Source organism: Eulemur rufifrons, chromosome 2, assembly GCF_041146395.1.
Source record: "Eulemur rufifrons isolate Redbay chromosome 2, OSU_ERuf_1, whole genome shotgun sequence".
In the NCBI taxonomy this organism is placed as follows: Eukaryota; Metazoa; Chordata; class Mammalia; order Primates; family Lemuridae; genus Eulemur; species Eulemur rufifrons.
Genome location: NC_090984.1, coordinates 97,331,307 through 97,352,720, shown reverse-complemented (window position 1 = coordinate 97,352,720; position 21,414 = coordinate 97,331,307). Strand labels below are relative to the sequence as shown.

The following is a 21,414-nucleotide window of genomic DNA, read 5'->3' as shown; positions in this document are numbered from 1 at the left end:
CTGGGCATTAATGAGGCATTTGCCTCTCCCGTCTATGCAAGGTAGCTGCACTCAGTGCCTTTGCCCTGCACCATGTTCCACTCTACTTCTGCTCACGGCCATGGCTGCTACCTCAGATGCTCACCCAAGATCAATAACTTGGGCTGAGTCAGCGCTCCCTTCTGAGGAGGCCTAATGGTGGAATGGAAAAAAATCCAGACAGACCCAGGTTTGAATCCTGGTCTAGCCAGTTACAAACCAGACACAATACTTAGCTCTCTGAGCGCCATCTGTAATATGGGGATGGATAACAGTGTCAAACCTGGAGGGCTCTGGTGAGGAAGCCCAGTGCCCGGCACACAGGCCGGATACAGAGTGGCCACAGCAATGATGGCTCTCAGCTGTGTCAGAAACACCTGGCAAGCCGGCCTCCTCACAAGCCAGAGCTCCTCTGGTGACCTCCATGGGCTTGGGTGGGAAACACTGCTGGAAACTTGGAGTTGACCCCTTCAGATTCCACCAGCCCTGCAGGGGATGTTTCCTAGAGACGATTCCTCACCAGTGGCAGCATTTTAATGGGGCCTGGCTGGCTGCTTTCTCTTCCTTGGCCAATAATCACCTCTGGGAAAACCTGTCCCAGGGGCTGGGCAGCCAGACTGACTCACTCCCAGGCCCCTTGGCTCCCACAGACAAGCAGGCCTCTCTCTCCATGAGGACTGTGCCCCCCAAGCCTAGCACCTGAGGCTGTGCCTCTGGCCCAGTGCTGCACTGCTGGATCCAGGCACTGCAGTCGAGGAGGCTGCAGAGGATGGGCTGATTTGAAAGCCCCCTCCTCTGGGGCACGCACAGACCACCAGACAAGGCTACTGGGGATGGAACGAAATGCGTAAGAGGCTAAACCCAAAGCTTTGTTTCAGGGGATGCAATCTGACCTCTGGGATCGGAGGTCCCAAGGGCCACGTTCTCACTGAGTGCCCCCATTGTATCCCTGCGGGCACATGGACATCACCTCCCAGCCCCCAGCTGGCCCTCAGGCAACACAGCTCCTTTCTCCCCAGGGCCCTCCGCATTTTCCTCAGTCCAGGATCCGAAGAACAGACCCCAGATTATAAAATCCTCAGGCTGGGAGCTCCTTCCAAGTACTATAAAACTGAAATCAAATGAGGAGTTGTTGCCATGTTCCTCTGAGGCCTGGGGCATATAGTGTCGGGCACACCTACCCCAGGTGTGCTGCAGAGGCAGGACAGCTGTGAGCCAAAGAAGGTGGGGAAGATCCATGCAGGTCTGACTGCAGGGACTTTGGAAGTGGCTGAGCAAAATCTCTCTGCTGAAGGAGCCCTGAGTGAATCAGCCCAGGATGCTAAATTGAGAGGTTGTTTTAAAGCTTTTCTGGAGAATTTTTAAGATATCTTTTTGTAGAAAACAAGTCTGGGGACAGACTGTAGCCAGCCTTCTTTAACTTCTAGCTCCACCACTTCACTCCTTCTGTAGCCTTAGAAAGTTTCTTAATCAAACTAAGCCTCAAACTGTGCATCTATTTAAAAAGGGAAGGTAATAATAATAATGATTATAATGCCAATTTCAGTTGTTGGGAGAATTAAATCAGATAATGTAAATAAAGCACTTAGCTCACAGGGTAAGTGCCCAGTTAGCCTTAGCTATTTATTTCTAATATCACTGTGTTATTTTTTAGCAAGCTAACTGTACACTCAAGAAGGCCAGAGCTAGATTATCTCATGGGGATGAAAGAACATCCTATTCTGAGCAGCCGGAGGGGAACGGGCAGTCTGAAATCAGCAAAAAGTTTGAAAAAGTTTGTGTGGAGAAAGGAGAAGTTTGTTTTCATGTAGAAACTGTTCTATTACTCTCAGAGGAGAGAAGCATGTCTTCTTGCAGAAAAGCAATCACGGTGTATACTCTACAGAATCGATGATTTACATACACACAATCAAGCCATAAATTCTGCCTGGCTTAGCTTCCTCCCTTGAGAACTTATTCTTTTAAATTAATAAGTAATATCCTTTGCTTCCCCCTGAGAGCCTCGAGTTGATCAACTCTCAGACTAATCCATGGGAGAAAGCTGGGCCAAGAGGAACTGATGAGGCGATCGGCCATTTCTAATATCTTGCAGTTCTCAAAACTCCAGGTGGTTCTGGCCCCAATGGTACAGATACAAACCATGCAATCTGCTCCTATCCCACTCTGGAGCATCCTAGGAAGGCTGAAGTGTCAACCGACGGGTCTTCCTTAAAGGACAAAAATGTTTGCTCATCAACCTAAGTGAAGTCACTTTCTGCTTGTGCTGTAACTATACGGCTGAATGTAACTGGTGTTCCCTAAAGGTAGTTTAAAACCATGTGTTAGATAAGTAGGTTTCATCTCTGGCTCATATACTTTAATATTTTTGGCAAGAAGCCCTTTACATAAACAGCCCAGTGGTATATTTCAAGTCAAACTCTGTCCAAATTAAGACAAATCTGAAATTATTTTAAGCCTGCTAATCTTCAACATGAGCCCGACTCCTGAACACCGGAAAGGTGGGGGAGACCAGCACTCCGGGCAAAGCCGCTGAGCGACCGATGGGCCAGAGGAGCAAACACCAGCTCCCAGGGGAATGCAGCCCCGGGAGTGAATGGGAGGAAAGGCCGAGAAAAACAGAGGAGACAAACGGACCTTGCATACAGACAGCTACCTCCCCCAGGTGCCGTACCCAAGATGGACATCGTCACCTTCTACTTTTACAACAGCTTTTCAGTCACCATCGATGGTCTGTGCGTTAGCTCCTGTGGGCCTCAAAGTCACCCTGTGTGAGAGTCTTCACAGGAGAAGAACAGAGAGCAGAGGCTATTGGGTCAAAGGTCACAGCTAGTTAATAAAGCACAGAAAATCAGAATCCCGATATCCAGATGCTCATAAAATTTCAGATTTGACAGAGACGAGAAAAAGCCTGAGAGGTCACCAATCTAACCGAAACATTTTACAAACGAGGAAACTGAGGCCCAGGGACAGAGAAGCAGCATGGTCCCAATAGCTAGCGCTGGCACATGGAAATGTCTCAGACCTGGAGGAGAGGACACAGGAAGTGGTTACAACTGCAATTCTCTGGCAAATGGGGGGGAGGGGTAAATATGCTCATCCGGGAGGCAGCTGGGAGAGAATCTTTCGCTGCAGTCAGAGTGAGAGGCCTTTTCTAGAGAGGACAACAGCACGGAGCCTCCACCTTTCCGCTGTCTGTTGGCTGTTCTCTGGGGTTTCTCTGGCAGGGGTGAGACCTCACCTCCCAGAGTAGCTTCTTTGTTGCTTATTCTTTAGCTCTCCTTCCTACCAAGCACCCCTACCTCCCTAGGAAACCAGAGATGAAACCAGCCTCCCTGCGTGAGCCTACTTTCTTCTCTTTTTCCCAGGAATGGGAGGCTGCGGTTCTCTCCGCCTTCACTTCTGCCGCTGTGATAGACATGGATGAATGCAGCTGGTGTTCTGTGAGGCATGCACAGAAATTATAGGAGATAAAGGTGTTCTCTGGCCAAATAACTTTGGAACTATTGGGTGAAACAAAGTGAAAACATATCTTTACTGCAGAACTTCTCCTAGCCTTAAAACAATTGATAATTTAGCTCTAAGATACCATTGGCATCTACTCCCAAACTTTTTCTTTTTTTTACTTTTTTATTTCAGCATATTATGGGGGTACAAATATTTAGGTCTATACTCCCAAACTTATTAAACTAGGGGACCCTCCCCTAAATTTTGTGTGAGGAGCATCTCTGATGGTACTTGTGTTCTCTGAAATGTGCTGGGGAGTAGGGGAGGACGCTGTAGCACAATGAACTGCAGGGCCTTGGTGTATTGCTGTATTTCTTTGCTTTGCCCAGTCCTGCTATTAGCTTATTAAGTATGAAATGTCTGATGTCCTTAAATGCTAAGTTTGGCAGCTGTTATCTCTGACATTTCATTTTGACATTTCTTGTTTTATTTTTATTGTGAAGGTACATCCTCAGTATTTCAAACACATGATTTGGCTTGTGATTATCTTTCAAATTTTTTCAGAGGAATTTTTGTGAAACCATGGATGAGTTAAAAATTCATGTTATTTTCGAATATGAGTTCCATCATGAAACCAATGCAACACAGGGAGCTCAAAATATCAAAGAAGTGTTTGGGAAGGATGTGGTTAATGAACACATAGTACACTGATGGTTTGAGAAGTTCTGTTCTGGTGATGAAAATGAACCACATGAGGAACCTGAGACCAAGATGGGTAATGATGAGCTGAAAGCTGTAGAGAAAGCAATTTCATCTCAACCTATGTGTGAATTAGCAGCAAGGTTTGACCTTACTATTCCAACAATATTGGACCATTTGAAACAAATCCACAAGGTAAAGAAGCTGGATAGATGGGTTCCGCATAAATTAAACAAGCGTCAGAAGGGAAATCATCTCTAAGCTGGCCTTTCTTTGCTGTCAGGACATAAAGGCAAACCATTTCTACAACATATTGTTGTGTGTGATGAAAAATGGATTCTTTTTGACAGTCACAAGCGTTCAGCACACTGGTTGGATAAAGATGAAGTGCCAAAACAGTCCACAACTGAATACTCATTAAAAAAAGCTAATGGTGTCTCGTTGGTGGTCCAGCACTGGTCTTATCCACTATAGCTTCATGAAACCTGATCAATCGATTACAGCAATGTCTACTGCAACCAACTGGATGAAATGATGAGGATGCTTGTGATTAAGGAGCCGAGATTGGTCACTAGAGACAGGCCAATCTTCTTGCAAGACAATGCTCGACAACATTGCACAAGCAACACTGCTCAAACTACGGAAGCTGGACCTGGAAACTCTCTGTCATCCATCATATTCAACAGACCTTGCACCAACTGACTACCACTTCTTCCAGGCCTTGGACCACTTCTTGCAAGGAAAAATATTCAATGCTCAATAAGCTGTGGAAAACACCTTTCACAATTTCATCGCTACTCATTGTCCAGGCTTCTTCGCTGCTGGCATAAACAAGCTACTGTTAAGATGGCAACACTGTGTTGATAATTTAGGCACACACTTTGATTAATTTCACTGCTTCTTGTTTGAGATATAATGAACTACACTGTTGATTCAAAATCGGACATTTCATATTTAATGAGTATTTTTACAGGCCAGAAATCAGGCTGTCGTTTAGCTCACTATGCTTGAAATAATTTCCTTCCAGGAATGATTCCTCCTCTCTTTTTGTAATGCTTTCTCGAGCTATACATTTGTTAAGAAATCCATCTTGAATTGTCTCAACCATTCAAGCACAACTGGGATGCCACCCAAGGCATATTACCTTCTCACCCCGTGGCTTAAATTCTCCCCATCTATTTCTTTGTGCCTCCTTTGTAAAATAGAAAACATGAGCCATATGCAAAGGGAAGGCTTGACTCAGCATTCTTAGCAACTACCAAACTTGTAATGAAATCACCCCTATCCTGTACTTGAACATTTCCTAGTGGGAAAAAGTTAAACTAAAAGCAGAAGGCATGTGGATATTTTTCTAACTTTCTTTTGGCAGTGGGAATATGAGACTGTTTTTTTTTTTTTTTTTTTTGGTTTTTTTTTTTTCTTTTTAATCTTCCCATTGCTCCAAATCAGTTAGCAGGGTCTTTGGATTAACCTAATGAACAGTGAAACTTAAGCATCTTACTGTTGGTCCTACTTCCACAAACCCTGGCTTGGCTTCAGGGCAGTATTTTCAGCTGCCCCATTTTCCTTTGGGCTGCATTCTCTATAGAATGTCTGAGAAGTTGTGTTTTTCCATTGGTGTTCTGGCTAGAAGACTGAGTCTCCAGATCAACTGAGATGGCCACTTATCTGTCCAGAACTTCTCTCTCCACCAGAAGCTGCAGGACAGCACTGTGTATTGCGTATGTATGAGATTCACCTGGAGGGCTTATGCAACCGTTGCTGGGCCCCACCCACAGAGTTCCTGGATCACTAGTCCTGGAGTCACCTGGAGAATTTGCATTTCTAACAAGTTCTCTGGTGATGCTGTTGTTGCTCAGCCAGGAACCACACTTCAAGAACCACTGTTTTAAAGGAAACATCCCACTCCACTTTTTCTGGCATTGATCACTGACTACTCAAGAAACAAGTACTTTTCTAGGTGGGAATTTGGTAACAAGGGGCCCTGTGACTACACTTTTTTACCAAGTTTCTCTATTCCCATTGTTTTAGTGACGTAGGGTATTTTAATGCATGGATCTAGTGACTACAGCATTAAATCTTCTGGGTGATTTCACACACGGAAGAGAGTCTGACTGCCATGAGAAGCCAGGATGGGAAGAGAAGGAAGGGATGGTGTAATCCTTCTGGTCTGTCTAGCATGAGCTGTTCTTTCCTTAATCTGGAAAAGGTTATCCCACAAATTTCTCCCTCGTCTTTAGTCAGGTTTGGCTAAGGAGCAATAAGATGTAGAAGGAAAAACATAGTTTTGGAGACAAAAAGACCTGAGTTTATATAACATCTCTACTACTACCTGTGTGACTCTGGCAAAGTCATTTAACCTCTCTGAGCCTATCTATGAAATAGGGCTAATGGTACCACCTTGAAGGTTATTGAGAAGACAGAATGAGGCGAGATACGTGAAGCATCTAAGACAGTGTCAGGAGTAGGATATGCAGTCAGCACACACTGATTTCATTTGTTTCCCCTTCCCTTTTGCAGGGAGGATCTAGCCCATAGCCTCAAAGCACTGCTGTTCTTGTTGGCTGTAGGCATTGTCTCCTACTCTATGCCAAGTCTAGGGAGGATTGTCTGTTGGGGAATGAAGAATTTTCCTGTAAGAGTATTTACCTCATTTGCCAGAATTTAAGAGAGGATGCAGGAAAGCAAGATAATCCTTCAATTTCAAATTCTCCTAAATATGGGAGTCTTTGTCAACTACATTTTTTATGAGTTGATGGTGTGCTATGGCTGCCAACATGACATTAGTTAGAAGTGGTGTGTTTAGAACAAGAGACAGCTCCCGTTCTTCCCCAGGCTGTTTGTGACCACATCTGAAATCTTGTGTCCAGTCTGGGGAAGGATGCTTTATAAGAAGGACCTTGGCAAACTAGATTTAGAAGAAAGAGGCCAGAAGGAAAGAGACTTAAATCTCTATAATATGGGAATGAGTGACAGAACTAAGGATTTCTGCCAGGGCAAAAAGAAAATTTGTTGGCTAACAGAGACAATGTCACAAGGACATAATAATATTGCTCTACAACTGTTTCTGTGGAAGGTGGGATTTCTATGGATTCGGTAAGTCTCATAGCTAGAACTAGAGTCTTCGGTTGGAAATTACAGGAAGGCAGCTCTGAAGTCAATGTAAAGAAGGGCTTTCCAACAAAATTGATCCAAAATGCATTATGAATTTCGTCATTTCAGAATAAGCTTCCTGTCTCTGGTGGCAATCAAGCAGAAGGTGGACGACTACTTGGGAGAAATTATAAGAAATTATGGAGCCTGGATGGGGGCGGGGTGGGGAGAGGAAGGAGAAGATGAGCAGATAGCTCTGAGGTCCCCTTTAAATCAGAAGGCTCGCAATTCTACAATCCTACTGTAAATTGAACGTTTGCTGCTTAAGAGTAAGGTGGAATTTTACAAACTATTAGTAGTATCTAATTGTCATTATTCCAAGTATATGGTGAAGGATCTTTTTTTACATTTTCCACAAAGTTTGGACACCATCCCCCCAACACACATATAAAGATATTTTAAAAACCCAAGTGTTAGAGCATCAGGAACCCAAGAAACTTTATTTTCTTGACTCCTGCCCCTCTGGTGCCTAGAACGGTCCAAGCTTTGTATACAGCAAATATGGCACTTCTTGTACATTTGCTTTTATTTCCACCTTGGAGAGAAAATATCAAACATGTTTTTATGTTTAAGAAATACCCAATGAGAAAGTCCCTCATAAGATTTGTTCGGATCAAAACTGTGAAAAATCTGGCTGATGGTGGTACAAAAGTGGCCCGCAGGAGTGGAAGCCTTTTCTTGATTTCCATGTCTAACTTCACTTTTAATTAAACTTTCTTGTCTTCATAACTCCCACCTATGTTCCTAATATCTTTCCCTACTTTGACATAGAAAAAAATTCTGATCCCTTCAGTTTGCAGAAGTTTAGTTGACTGACCTATAAGGTCACTTCCTGGAATGTTATATGCACTCACAGTGCAGAGGCAATCACCCTAAATGTGTACGTATCAGTGGCTCTGCCTGGAAGTTTCCTGAATAAGCAGGCCCACTGTCTGTGCCTAACCACTTGATTGGACATTAGCTACTGTCTCATAAAATCCTAAAAAGTGTGGCATTTTCCTCCTCCAACGTCATCAATTTAAGCCCTTCCCAAGGTAGGTGCATGCCCTCCCCAACCCCATGGCACTGGTGCAGGATGTCCATTTGGTCTTTGCTTGCCCACTTCGCAGGATGGGAAGGTAAGTCCTTTTAGAATCAGACATTCCATCTGTGGACTACTCGACTTGTTAAGAGTTCTTCCCTATTTTGAATCAGAATCCTAGTCTTTACATAATTTACTCGGTGCTCCTGGGTCAGCCCTATGGGACTGTACAGTACAAGGCTATTCACAGATGAAGGCCGGAATCTGGCTCTCACGTATCCCTTTGGTCATCTCTTTTCCTTCCGTCCTTTGGTTCTTCTCATCTCCATACCAAGCATCTCTGTCTCCACTGAATATTCCTCATGTGACATAATTTCCTACCCTTACTCACCTGGGTCACCCTCCTGGATATGCCCTAGTTTAGCAACATCACTTTAGAAGATGGCAATGTCCTTTAGAGAGGCAGGGTGGAATAGTGGTTAGGACCGAAAATTCCGGAGCCAGGCTGCTTGGGTTTGCATCCTGACTCTACCACTTGCAGGCTGCGTGACCCTGGGTAAGCTAGTCAGCTTCTGTGGGGCTCGGTTTCCTCATTTACAACATGGGAATGTAATAGCACTCACCTCACTGGTTGCAGAGGGTTAAATAAGTTAATATGTGTCAGGCATGTATAAAACAGCCTGGTATATACATTGTGTATAAATTAAGAAAGTGGTGTTGTTGATCATGATGATTATTATCTAAAAAAAGAAAAGACTAGCAGTGAGAGTGATTGAAGCCTCCCATCTCAGAGCCTCTCCTTTCCCAAAGGAAGCAGAAAGGCCAGCAAAGAAGGTTTCCGGCTCTTCCTCCCTCCCAAGTATTCCCCCTCGGGGAAGAGCAGCTGCAGATACCAGTGAGAGCTCTCTCCTTTCATTTCCACAATAGTCGAACTGTAGGGATGGAATCACAGGGCTACAGGGAACTCAGATGCCCATCTGGGAGCACCCAAGCCCTGCATGCTTGCTCCAAAGCAAATGATTCCAGCCAGTCTGGGAGAAGACGGCATAGCGGCCTTTAGGCTACTGAACAGCCATTGAAGAATAAGACAGAGGTTGGGATAGATAAGTCCCCAGAGAACACAGTGGATACAGTGTTCTAAGCACAAAGGATGCTCCACCCACCCTCATCTTATTGCCCAGCCCTGCACCTGATGGGTAACCCGGGGGTAACAGTTCCCCCATTAAAAAGATGAGAGTAGTGGCTCCCACCACATGCAAGAGATTATGACGAGTCACTTCCTAGACAAGTCCTTCCTGTACATGAATGGAACAGGCCCTGTTCCTGCCATCATTTACAAAATTAAAAATTTAAATTCATAACTGAGATTGCTTACTCACTGAAAATTATTAATATATGCCATCCAGACCTCCTGCAGGAAGGCAAAAAGGCTTACTGTAACCCACAGTTTCTAATTTGAAAAAGAAATCCCTTCCCTGCTTATAGACTCAAAGAAGAAATATTAGCCTGTTGAAGACTGAGAGTTCTTGGAGATATGTAAGTCTCATCTTTGGTGAGGAGAGTTTCCCACCGCCAATTTTCTCCTTTCTCTACCCACCTTTCCCTTCCCCTGCAAACAGCAAACCAAAGTCACTATACAGTCACTAAATCTTGGACCACAGCACAGGCTACAGGTTCCTGGGCATTCCCCCTCCTAGACGTCCCACGCAGGTGAAGGGAGCTGGCATCAACCCCACACGTGGGTGTGGAACAAACTCATCTCACTGTTCATTTAAAAAGGAAAAAGAAGATTGCAAAACTTACTACACAGTTATAGTAATCAAGACAGTGTGGCACTGGCAGAAAGATAGACATATAAATTAATGGAACAGAATTGAGAGTCCAGAAATAAGCCATCAAATTTATGGTCAACTGATTTTTGACAAGAACACCAAGACAATTAGAGGGGGGAAAATGGTCTTTTCAGCAAGTAGTGCTGAGATAACTGGATATACACATGAAAAAGAATGAAGTTGAACCCTGCTTTGCACTATGTGTAAAAATTAACTCAAAATGGATCAAAGACCTAAATGTAAGAGCTAAAACCATAAAACTCCTAGAAAAAAAAACATAGGAGTAAATCTTTGTTACCTTATCTTAGGGAATGCTTTCTTACATTTGACAACAAAACCATAAGCAATAAAAGAAAAAAAAGATAAATTTGACTTCAAAATGAAAACTTTTGTGCCTCAAAGGAAAAATTTTAAGAAAAGACAACCCACAGGATTGGAGAAAATATTTGTGAATCATATATCTGATAAAAGTCTTGTATCTAGAATATATAAAGAACTCACACAACTCAATAATAAAAAGATGAATTATCAAATTAGGAAATTGGCAAAGGATCTGAATAGACATTTCTCCAAAGATAGAGAAATGGCCAAAAAGCACATGAGAAAGTGCTCAACCTCTTTAGTCATTAGGAAAACGCAAATCAAAACCACACTGCGATACCACTTCACATCTACCAGAAAGGGTAAAAACAAAATGACGGACAATAACAAGTGTTGGCAAGGATGTGGAGAAGCGGGAGCCTTCATACATTGCTGGTGGGAATGTAAAATGGTGCAGCCACCTTGGAAAATAGCCTGCCAGTTCCTCAAAAGTTTAAACATAGAGTTACCATATGACCTAGCAATTCTACTCCCAGGTACATACCAAGAGGATTGAAAACATATGTGCACACAAAAATGTACACAAATGTTTACAAGAGCATTCTTTATAATAGCCAAAAATGGAAACAACCCAAATGTCCATCAGGTGATGAATGGATACACAAAATGGGGTATATGGATACAATAGAATATTATTTGATAATAAAAACGGATGAAGTATTGATTCATACTACAATGTGGATGAACCTTGAAAACAGTCTGCTGAGTAAAAGAAGCCACTCACAAAAGCCCACATGTTATGATTCCACTGATATGAAATATTCAGAATAAGCCAATCATAGACATGGAAAGTAGATCAGTGGTTGCCAGGAGCTAAGCAGAGCGGTAATAGGAAGTGACTGCTAATGAGTACAGGATTTCTTCTTGGGAGATGAAAATGTGTTGGCATTAGATAGTGGTGATGGTTGCACAACTCTGTGAATACACTAAAAACCATGCAATTGTGTATTTTAAAAGGGTAAATTTTATGGTGTGCGAATTGTATCTCCATAGAGCTACTATTTTAAAGAACAAAAGCAGGTGTCCAGCCCACAGAGCAGTTTGCCAACCTCTGGCCTAGCTCAACTCTCCCATTTTACCCTTGAGCAAACTAAGAACCTAAAGAGGAAGGAAACTAACACGTGCTAAGCAACAACTAAGTGCTAAATAGAGGGCATTTTGTATCAGTTATCATGTGCAGAATCTGGTTGTTCGGAACAAAAGCAATTCCATGGAAAACACATGTAAAACAAGTAGCAAGATGCCCTGGACACAGTAGATGTTTAAATTGTAATAATAATAATGTTTATTAAACAGTTAGCAAAACAAGAAAAAGAAAAGCAATCACTTGCCCAACAGTAGGTCCATTTACCATTTATGCCGTCTATACATAAGGGATGGGCTTGAATTTTTAACACTACAACTGCTTTAAAAAAAAAAACAAAAAAAGAGTTGGCATTGTAGGAGGTCTAAGGCAGGGCTTCATCCACTAAAACACACAGAACTGGCTTTGTCTGCGGGATCCAAAGGGACCATCTGTGGCAGAAGCAGCTTAGGAACACTGCGTCTTACAGATGCACCCCAGGTCTCTGTACTTTACCCCCAGAGTCCTCTACCCTGTCTGAGGAGAGAGCCACGCTGTCTGTCTCTCTAGGCAAGATCTTTCCACATTAAGACAAAAGCTCATTGCCCTTGGACTCTTTTTTAGACCTCCAGGCTCATCAAGATAGGACAAATCCTTTCCACCCCATGAGGACGCTCAGCACTCCAGCCTGCCAACGTTTAATCAGCCAAGGGCAACGAAGGCTCACGTTCATGAAAAGCATAGATACCAGGGACGGGCACACCAATAGCGCTGGCTTAAGCATCATAAAAGCAATCCACGTAACAAAAACATCTGTACTCCCTTAATATTTTGAAATTAAAAAAAAAAATAGCATAGATACCTTCAGGACTTGCTGAGAATCTGGAAAAGGAAGGACCAGAGGGTAAACCAAGGTGTTTCCAGGGCAAGGTAGCCACACAACTTAGGTCTACAGGGATGAAGAAGAGGTTCTGTGCTGTGGGGGTGGGGTGGAGGGAAGGGGAGCTAAAGAGAAACAAGACCTGCTTCATAGCTCAACCCCAGGCACCTAGGAAATAAGTGTGTATTTCCCCAGGTTTTAGCGAACACGACAATAAAAAATATAGAAATACAACAGTAAGAACTATAGAAATGACAAGGGAGCCCTCTGCCTTTGTCAAAAAGCACAGAACTTTTCTGTTTTTTTTTTTTTTAGCTTCCAACTTCAGAACAAAACATCATCAAGAAGAAATTACAGCTCCCCAGATCCCTATTTGAAACAAAATTATCTCAGAAATAAATAAAAAAAAAAGTGTGTGTGTGCATGTGTATATATATATATATGTGATATATGTGTGCACTGGTTGTGGGAGCAGTGGTTAGAATGAGTGAAAATGGGGAAAATGTTGGTGCCTGTAGTGTTACATCAAGAAAAATTGTTCCTGGAACACGGAGCTCAAAGAAGGGAAAAAATAACACATTTTTTTCACATAAAAGTAATATAATGAATAGTGTTTCATGTTGTATAGTATTATTAGAGCTACAATCCATCTACACAGAAAATGGCTTGGGAATGTGTCTGATAACAACAGCCACTAATCAACCACATAGTTGCTCAACATTTATGGAAAACAATTGAGTAATATGCATCAAATGCCTCAAAAACTGCATGTCCTTTTGACCCAATATATAGCTTCTGGAAATGTAATCCCCAAATTTCCAGGATTTATGATACATTCAAACAATGGGACACAATGCAGCCATTAAAAAAAAAAATAAGGTAGAGCTATCTGTAACTTACCTGGAAATAAGTCCGCAATACAATTACTTAAGAAAATACTATAAAACAATATATGATATTACAACGTTTTTGGTAGAGTGATAAGTACACACAAGGAAAAAAATCTAGAGAGGGTTAGACTTAATTGTTGCTATTTCAGGGAGATGAAATCACTGGCTTTATCTTTCTTCCTTATGTACTTCCATAGTGTCAGAATGTTTTTTAACCATGTAGATAGCTTTTCTATTTAGAAAAAAAAATGGAAATAATTCTTTTGTTAATTATTTGTTTAGAGAAGTCCCTAATACACATACATACACACATATATAAAATAAGCCTCTACAACACATCATTTCAGTCGTTGCATAGTCTGGCTATGTCATAATTTGTTTAAACAATTCTCTATTATTGGATACTTCGGTTGTTCCCAAATTTTTGCTACTTTAAACAGAACTTAAATGGACATCTGTGTGCCTAAATATTTTCACATAGGTTTTGATTATTTCCTTAGAATACATTCCTAGAAGTGGCCTTGCAGGCCCACAATGTGGGCACGATGAAGGACTTTGGGCCCATATTGCAAAACGATCCCATTAAAAAGTCGGTGCCAATTTACTGTCCCAACTGCAATGAATGGATAGCACTTTCCCTTTCCTAACCCTAAATACTATCAACTTTTGTCAATTTTTACCAATTCAGTAAGCAAAATAATCCACCATCATTTTTATTTGTATTTCTTTAACGACAAAGGGGATAACATCATTCCTGTTCACTTACTGGCTATTTATTATGATCGTGTAACCTGCTTCTTGATATCTCTTGCCCACTTTTCTACTAGAATCTTTTTCTTTCTGAATTATAGGAGTTCTTTACATAAGATTGGCTCTTTGTCATTAAGGCTAATGTATGTCATTTGCTTTTGAGTTTTTGTTTGGTTTGGTTTGGTTTTGGTTTTGGTTTTTAGAGACGAGATCTCACTGTGTTGCCCAGGCTGGAGTGCAGTGGGGCTATTCACAGGTGCGATCATAACACACCACAGCCTCAAACTCCTGAGCTCAAGTGATCCTCCCACCCCAGACTCCCAAGTAGCTGGGACTACAGGTATGTTCCACCATTCCCAGCTTTGCTTTTAGTTTGTTTTTTTGGGGGGCGGGGGGGGTTATGTTCAGAAATTTTAAATTTGTATGTATTTTCTTAACAATAAAATGTATTCAAAACTCTAAATAACTGACTTGTAAATGGACTTCTGGAACATCACCCGTTGTATATATATGGTCTTTTACATAGTTACTTTATCATATGTCTTAATATCTTTTCTGCATGTAAACTCCTTGAAGGCAGAGGTCATGACATTTTTTTGAATGCCCCATAGCAACCAGCCTACAGCCCAGAATACAGCAGAGCTCAAAAATGTCTAGGATGAAAAGATACTGTGTCTGGAGATTTGCTCTGAAGCAATCCAATTTGAAATGGGAGATGAAAATGGGGTAAAGATGAAACAGAATTGGCCACATGTCAGTCATCATTGAAGCTAGGTGATGGGTACATGGAGTTCATTATATTGTTATTTCTACTTTTTTGTATTTTTTTAAATTTCTATAATCAAAAGGTTGGGTTTTTTAATGTTTGTTTAATTAATCGTTCAACAACATCAGAGAGCAAACTTCTGGAAAAACAATGGGGATGAAAATGGAATACATATGTATCAAGGCCATGTTTGTAGCCTCCAAAATTTAAAAACATGGGCCTCAAAATTAGGTAGGCTTGAATACAAATCTTTTTTAGCTTAGTGACCTCAAACCAGCTATTCAACCCCTTTAAAACTCAGTTTTCCTTTATAAATAAAGGTATTAAATTAATAACCTCAAAAGGTTTTAGCAAAGATTAATAGGTGTAAAATTCAGTGCCTAGCACCTGGGAGCACTCAATAAAGAGTCAACATCATTATCATTCAATGATGCACACTCTTGCCAAGCTCCAGCCAACACTGTCTGATGGTGAAAATCCAACACCCTCTCACTATGACTGATGCTTCAGTTAATCAGCTTGGGCACCAGACAACTGCTTGGCAGAAGACTTGGTAGAACAGATGTCAGGAATTATGTTCCCGATACCCCAAGGAGAAAACAGATAAGACCACAGCCAAGGACAAAGCCTGTAGCTCCTGCCCTTCCTCAACAGATCACCAAAGAGGCTTAATTACACCTCCCCATGATGTAATCAAGAAACAAGAGTGATGAAGTCCTTAGAACAGTGGTTGGAAACTTTGACCAAATACTGGCATCACCTGGAGAGCTTGAAAAAAATACAATGTCTGTGTCCCACTCCCAGAATTTGATTTAATGGTCTGAGACGTGGCCCAGGGATTCAGTCTTTGAAAAATCTAATGCACAAGGTGGCTGCTGTAGAAGGAAGATGAGCCACTCATGTATGTGAGTTGGGTCAGGGGTAGAATTCCCCCATAAACTTCAAGAGAGGGTTACTGTGTAATATTCACAGGGCTAAAATATGTTACTAACACCAGGATGTGTACCTATCAATATTCTAAAGAATATTAAAGCAATGTAGTTTGTCTCTCGGTTTTGTTCTTGAAGAAAAATAGAAAGCCCAGCTAAGTGGTGGTGCAGGTTGGGGGAAGGAGAAAGCATCCACCTCGGCGTTTTGGCAGCCTGTCACTGTGGCTAAAGCACACTCAAAGAGGCAGCCTCATTTTGTGAAGTTATTGCAGTGTCTTTGATCAGAGGAAAGGCACATCCATTTCAATCATTTTGGCTAGGACGGCCGGCTGTCTGGCTGTCTGGCTGCCCACGGGGGCGAGCCCGCCTCAAGCCTACAGACACATGGCAGTGCTTAGTGTGTCAAACAAATGAGCGCGTTCTTGACTGTCTACACAACCTTTGCTGAACTTTAGGGGCCCTCTCATTTAGCAATTCAGCCTGGACTAATCTGGAAGTTCCTTTCCCCCAGCAAACACCACCTGGTCCAGCCTGGCCTGGACAAAACAAAAGCTGGCCAGCAGGCTGTCTGTCACGGGGCAGCAAACACTTCAGAATCAGGAGGGCAGGGGTCAACAATCCTCATAAAGCAACACGCCCAGGATTACACAAGCCTCCAGAAAGGGAAAACCAATGTCACAGACTCTGCCCTCCTCTCTGTTACCTTTACCCTGTCTCAGCACAAACTAATCAGAGAGAGGTATGATTTCTTGCCCCCGGACATGAATTCTTAGCCAGGCAGTTTCAAATATATACAAAGATCACCTGCATTCTTCTTACTAGAATAAATAGTCAATAAAAAAATTCATGAAAGAATTCATCAATTTTCAAATGTAGGGAGTTTCAAGTTTAAAAGATTTTGGGTTTCTTTTTTCCCTTAAGTGATATCAGTCATAAAATCTTAGGAAGATTTGAGTAGTAGAACCACAGCAGAGATGGGAATAATGATGGTATAAATATTTATATAGCATTTATATGTTCCAAGTGTTTTCCATGTGTTAACTCATTTAATCCTCATCACAACCTTATGAGGGAAGCTATAATAATAATCACTAATAATAGTAATATATGATGACGTATATAACATGATCATTATCACAAACAATTGTTATATAACACATAACAATAATGGAAATACATCAACCTCCGATTTTCAGATGACAAAACTGTGACCCTGAAAAGCTCAGGGACCTGCCTGAGGTGGTGGGGGCTGGGCTTCATGCCCAGGCATTCTGGCTCCAGAGTCGGTGCCAGCCACAGCACCAGACTGCCTCCTTCCAGTGCCACCCCACCTGTGCCAGTTCAGAGAGCAGCAGAGTAGGGAGGTCTTTGGAGGGCTCTGGACTCAGAGGCATCTGGGTTTGAACCAGCTCTGCTACTCCACATCCCACCGCTGTTGCATCATCTGTAAACAGGGATGAAACACCTACCTCACAGGCTATGGTGAGGCTTAGAGGAGAAAACAGATAAAAAGCACCTCTCCCAGGGTTGGCAGCTAAGGTCAGTTTCATCCAGCGGTTCTTGAGCCTGTTTGCACATTTGAATCAACTGGGGAACTTTTAAAACACTGATGTCCAGTTCCACCCATCCCTCTACATTTCCACTCCAAAAAGCAGTCAGTCTCAAATCAGTACTGCCCTGCACCCCGCCGAGAAATGAAACCTGAGACTCCTCCGGACCAAAGGCCAGACGACACCCTTTGCCCCATTGATTCAGAATTACAGGGACCTTTTTAAACCCCTGAAGCTTCTGCCCCAGCTCTAAGAGAAAGGGATTCCCCCAAATGCTGCTCAGTTGAACAATGAAAGTCGCAGGCACTGGGACCCGGCCCCGACCACTTGGCTAAGCGCACCCTTGTCCAGCTACCTTCCCCACTCTCGTTGCCACAGCACCTCCATCTAGCTGGCACACATCTTACTGAAGCCTCCCGCCCCCCCACGCTACCTCCCGCCTCAGCCACAAGCCCCTGTGTAGGAGGGGGCGGCCCGGAGCTTCCCTAAGGAGCACCTTACTGTCCCGCCATGGCCTGTGTTTTAGAAATAGTCTGTGCCAACGTCAACACGGTCAGCATTCCTTTTACACAAAGCACTATCCGGAAGATCATGCCGGATGAGAGGTGGGACTGCCTGAAAAGAGGTTTTAAAATCTGAGTGTTTACCCCCATAATAAGCTGAAATTAAAAAAAAAAAAAATCTGAGTGTTTGCATATCCATGCACACCCACGTGTGCACGCACACGCACACACACACTCGCTCGCTCACTCCAAGAATCGTAGAACACTTTGTGCTCAAAGAGGGCTCTGCTTCGTCCAGGGACTGGGGGTAGGAAGCAGGGAGTCCGGAGGGGTGGCAATAAACAGTGAAGGGAATGCCGGGGTTGCCCGTGGAAACTGGCAGGAATAAGAAAAAATAATCAGCCCACGTCTGACAGAAGAGAAAAGCGCAGGTCTAGCCCTCGGAGGAGAGGGCCGGCAGGGAGGACGAGCCGAGGGATGCCAGTCTGCTGGCTCCGACGTCCATGCCTCTTTTCAAGACCCATTGCCAGTTGGCAGGAGGTGGTGTGGAGGGCCCGGGAGGGGGAGGTAGCGCAGGGGGGAGTTGAAGAGCCTCTCACTCAGCAGTTTCCCAGAAAGTGAAGGCGCCAAGCGGCCCTCTCGCTCTCGGACACCTCCCCTCTGCCCGAGTCCAGGAAACAGGCCCAGGAGAATTGTCCGAGGTCTCACCTGGGTAAAGGAGCCATCCTCATTGCACTCTGGGACAAACACAGCCTCCTGAGGCTTCTTGGCTTGCTCTAGGGCTTGAGCCCGCTCCAGGCGACATTTGCTCTGGCCAGCATCTAAAAGGGGAGAGGAGTGTACTTCATATTTCACTTGGATTCCACGCTGGAGCCGTGGGGCAAAACAGCTGCCCCGTGCAGAAATGCAGAGGAAGCCCCTCCACTGTGGGGGAGCCGCACCCCCCGCGGGCTTGTCTGACAATAAAAGGGCAGTGGCTAGCGACTGTCCCTCAGCCCATCTTCCCTGTTATGTTATCCTTAGAAAAGTGGGGAGTGGAGGCTTCATGTTTGTACCAGGTTCCGCCTGTCTTTTCTCCCAAGTACCCCTACCCTAACCCAGAAAAAAATGTTTCCCTCCCATTATTTTTCACTTGGTTTATTCTATTAATATAACTAGTAAGCCCGAGGGGGTTCAAAGATGTTTTATGATTCAAGAATTGTAAACACTTTCTTTAGAAAATCAAAGGCTCTAGGGCAGCCTGCTTAGCTTCCTGCCACCCCTGTGATGGCTCTAAGCAGTCCAGGGTCACAAACGCAAATATCTACAACACTCAGGGAGGCAATATAAATTAGAGACATGAGCTGGGTATGAGAAGAATGGCATTTATTTCTGAGACACTATAGGGAGGGCTGAAGATTGAGGAAAACTGGAGAGCGGCTTTAAAGCTGGTAGCCACTACTCAGCTCTAGCCATGTGTTGCTTTGCAGGAACAGAGACCTGATATTACCAGAACTTCCAGTTTTGGAAGACAAGTACAAAAAGCCAGATTTTTATGTTGAATCTCCCAATTTTTAAATGTTGTCCCAAATGTTTTTAAACATGTGAGCAGACCAAATAAAACATATCTGTCAGCCAACAATCTGGAATCCCTGTTCAGGAGCCAGCAATAATGTCTTGCCATTTTAAGTATCTCTATTAAAAGAAAAGAAAAAAGAAAAAAAGAAAAGCACTAGCCAGATAGCAGCACATCTCTCTAAGTCCTTGCCTGTGGCAGTGTTTGAAAGACAGAGAAGTGCTCACTGCTTCAGATAGACCAGTTCTCCTTCTCTATGCCCCAGGTAGAAGGGGTAAAAAGATAGGACAGCAAACCAGATGGACAGACTCGTTCCAGGCTGTCTCTGCAGAGTGCACAGCGTGGGGAGCTGTGGTGCCAGGAGCCTCTCCTTGGCTGGGTGGGGGGTGTACACTCACCTTTGCATCTACCTCGGTGTACCACGCCCAGGGTCAGGTCTCGGCACTTGGCTCGCTGGAACTCACACATGGACTCGTAGGACCTGCCATCCGAGGCACAGATGGGTTTGGGTTGAGTCCTGGAGCAGTGGAGGTTGCACTGAGGGTCACGGTCACTTATTAGAAACTAGGTTGGAAAAAAGTGAAAGAGTATAGGGGTTACTTTTGCAAGAAAAGTGGGTCTATGAATTACAGTACTAGTTTGTCCTTGGGAAGCAAGTCCCAAATAAGCCCAAAGTTATTAAACCCTAGAGATGAAGGGAACTGAGCGGCCACAAAGTCTAACCAAGGAAGGCATTCTCTGTACAGCATAACAACAATAATGTCTAATGATTACAGACCATCAACAGGCACTGTGCCAAGTAATTCACAAGTAGGGTCTCCGTCCTCACAACCATCCTATGAAACTATTTATTTTGCAGATAAGGAAACTGACATCCAGAAAGCAATAACTTTCCTAGTGTCACATAGCTGTAAGTGGTGGAGGCTGACTTTGAACCTAGATGTGCTGGAAGTAAAATCAGAGCTTTAACCATCCATGCAGATGGTCATGCAACCCCTATGTGGGTACTTCCTCAAATCAGGAACCCCCTATAAATCTCCAAATTCCATCTTTGTAAAGTTTTATTTATTAGATCATATTGAGCCCCAAATCTATCACCCTTCAATTTCTTCCCACCTCTCCCTGGCAGAATACAGGTTAAGTAATTTTCTGTGGGAAAGGGATTTCCTGATTTTAAAAATAGCAATAATAATCAGCTGGGGAAATGCTGAGTAAACACGTTTCTTTGGTGCAGGACTTCTCAGACAACTTTGAAACATTCTTATACATTATGAACCTCTAAGAGGTAAAGCAAATTAAAGATAGCTGCAAATTATTTTCTGTTCCTCCCACTGAGCTATAGAATCTAATCTCCTCCCCTTGAATCTGGACTGGCTGGCCTCAGAAACTTGCTGGACCAAGAAAATGCTGTGGAAGTGATGTTTTGGGATTTCTGACCAGGTTATACAAAGCCTTGCAGCTCCCTCCTAGGCCTCTTGCAATCCTTACTCTGAGGAAAACCAGCCACCGTGTAAGAAGCTAACAACCTGTGACCACCATACTGTGAGGAAGCCCAAGTTAGCATGTGTCAAAACCGTACAGAAAGAGAAATGTCCAACCGGCCCCAGCACAGAGATATGTGAGTAAAGATGAGTCTAGCCCCACCTGTTATCTGATTACAACTAACAAAAATGAAGATAAGTACAGCTGACCCTTAAACAACATGGATGGATCCACTTATATACAGATTTTCTTCAGCCAAATGTGGACTGAAAATACATTAGTCATGGGATGCAAAGCCCTTGTATATGGAGAGCCAGCTTTTTATAAATGTGGGTTCAGCAGGGCCCACCACACAACTCAAGTAGGCATAGATTTTGGTATACTCAAAGATCCTGGAACCAATTCCCTGCATATACTGAGGGACGACTGTAAATGCATGAGAGACCCTAACCAAGAACCACCCAGCTGAGCCCAGTTAACCTACAGAACTGTGAGAGA

The 21,414-nt window shown here is 43.3% G+C and overlaps 1 protein-coding gene across 3 annotated transcripts in view; it reads right to left on the bottom strand.

The window, feature by feature from the left end:
• SMOC1 (SPARC related modular calcium binding 1) overlaps nucleotides 1-21,414 on the bottom strand; it is a 142,956-nt gene that overhangs the window by 56,297 nt on the left and 65,245 nt on the right. For all 3 annotated transcript variants that reach the window (XM_069488398.1, XM_069488383.1, XM_069488389.1), the window contains exons 2-3: nucleotides 19,833-19,998; nucleotides 18,588-18,700 (exon numbers count right to left, since the gene is read on the bottom strand). In XM_069488398.1, coding sequence (XP_069344499.1) covers nucleotides 18,588-18,700; nucleotides 19,833-19,998 — 279 coding nt within the window. The remainder of the gene's footprint in view (nucleotides 1-18,587; nucleotides 18,701-19,832; nucleotides 19,999-21,414) is intronic.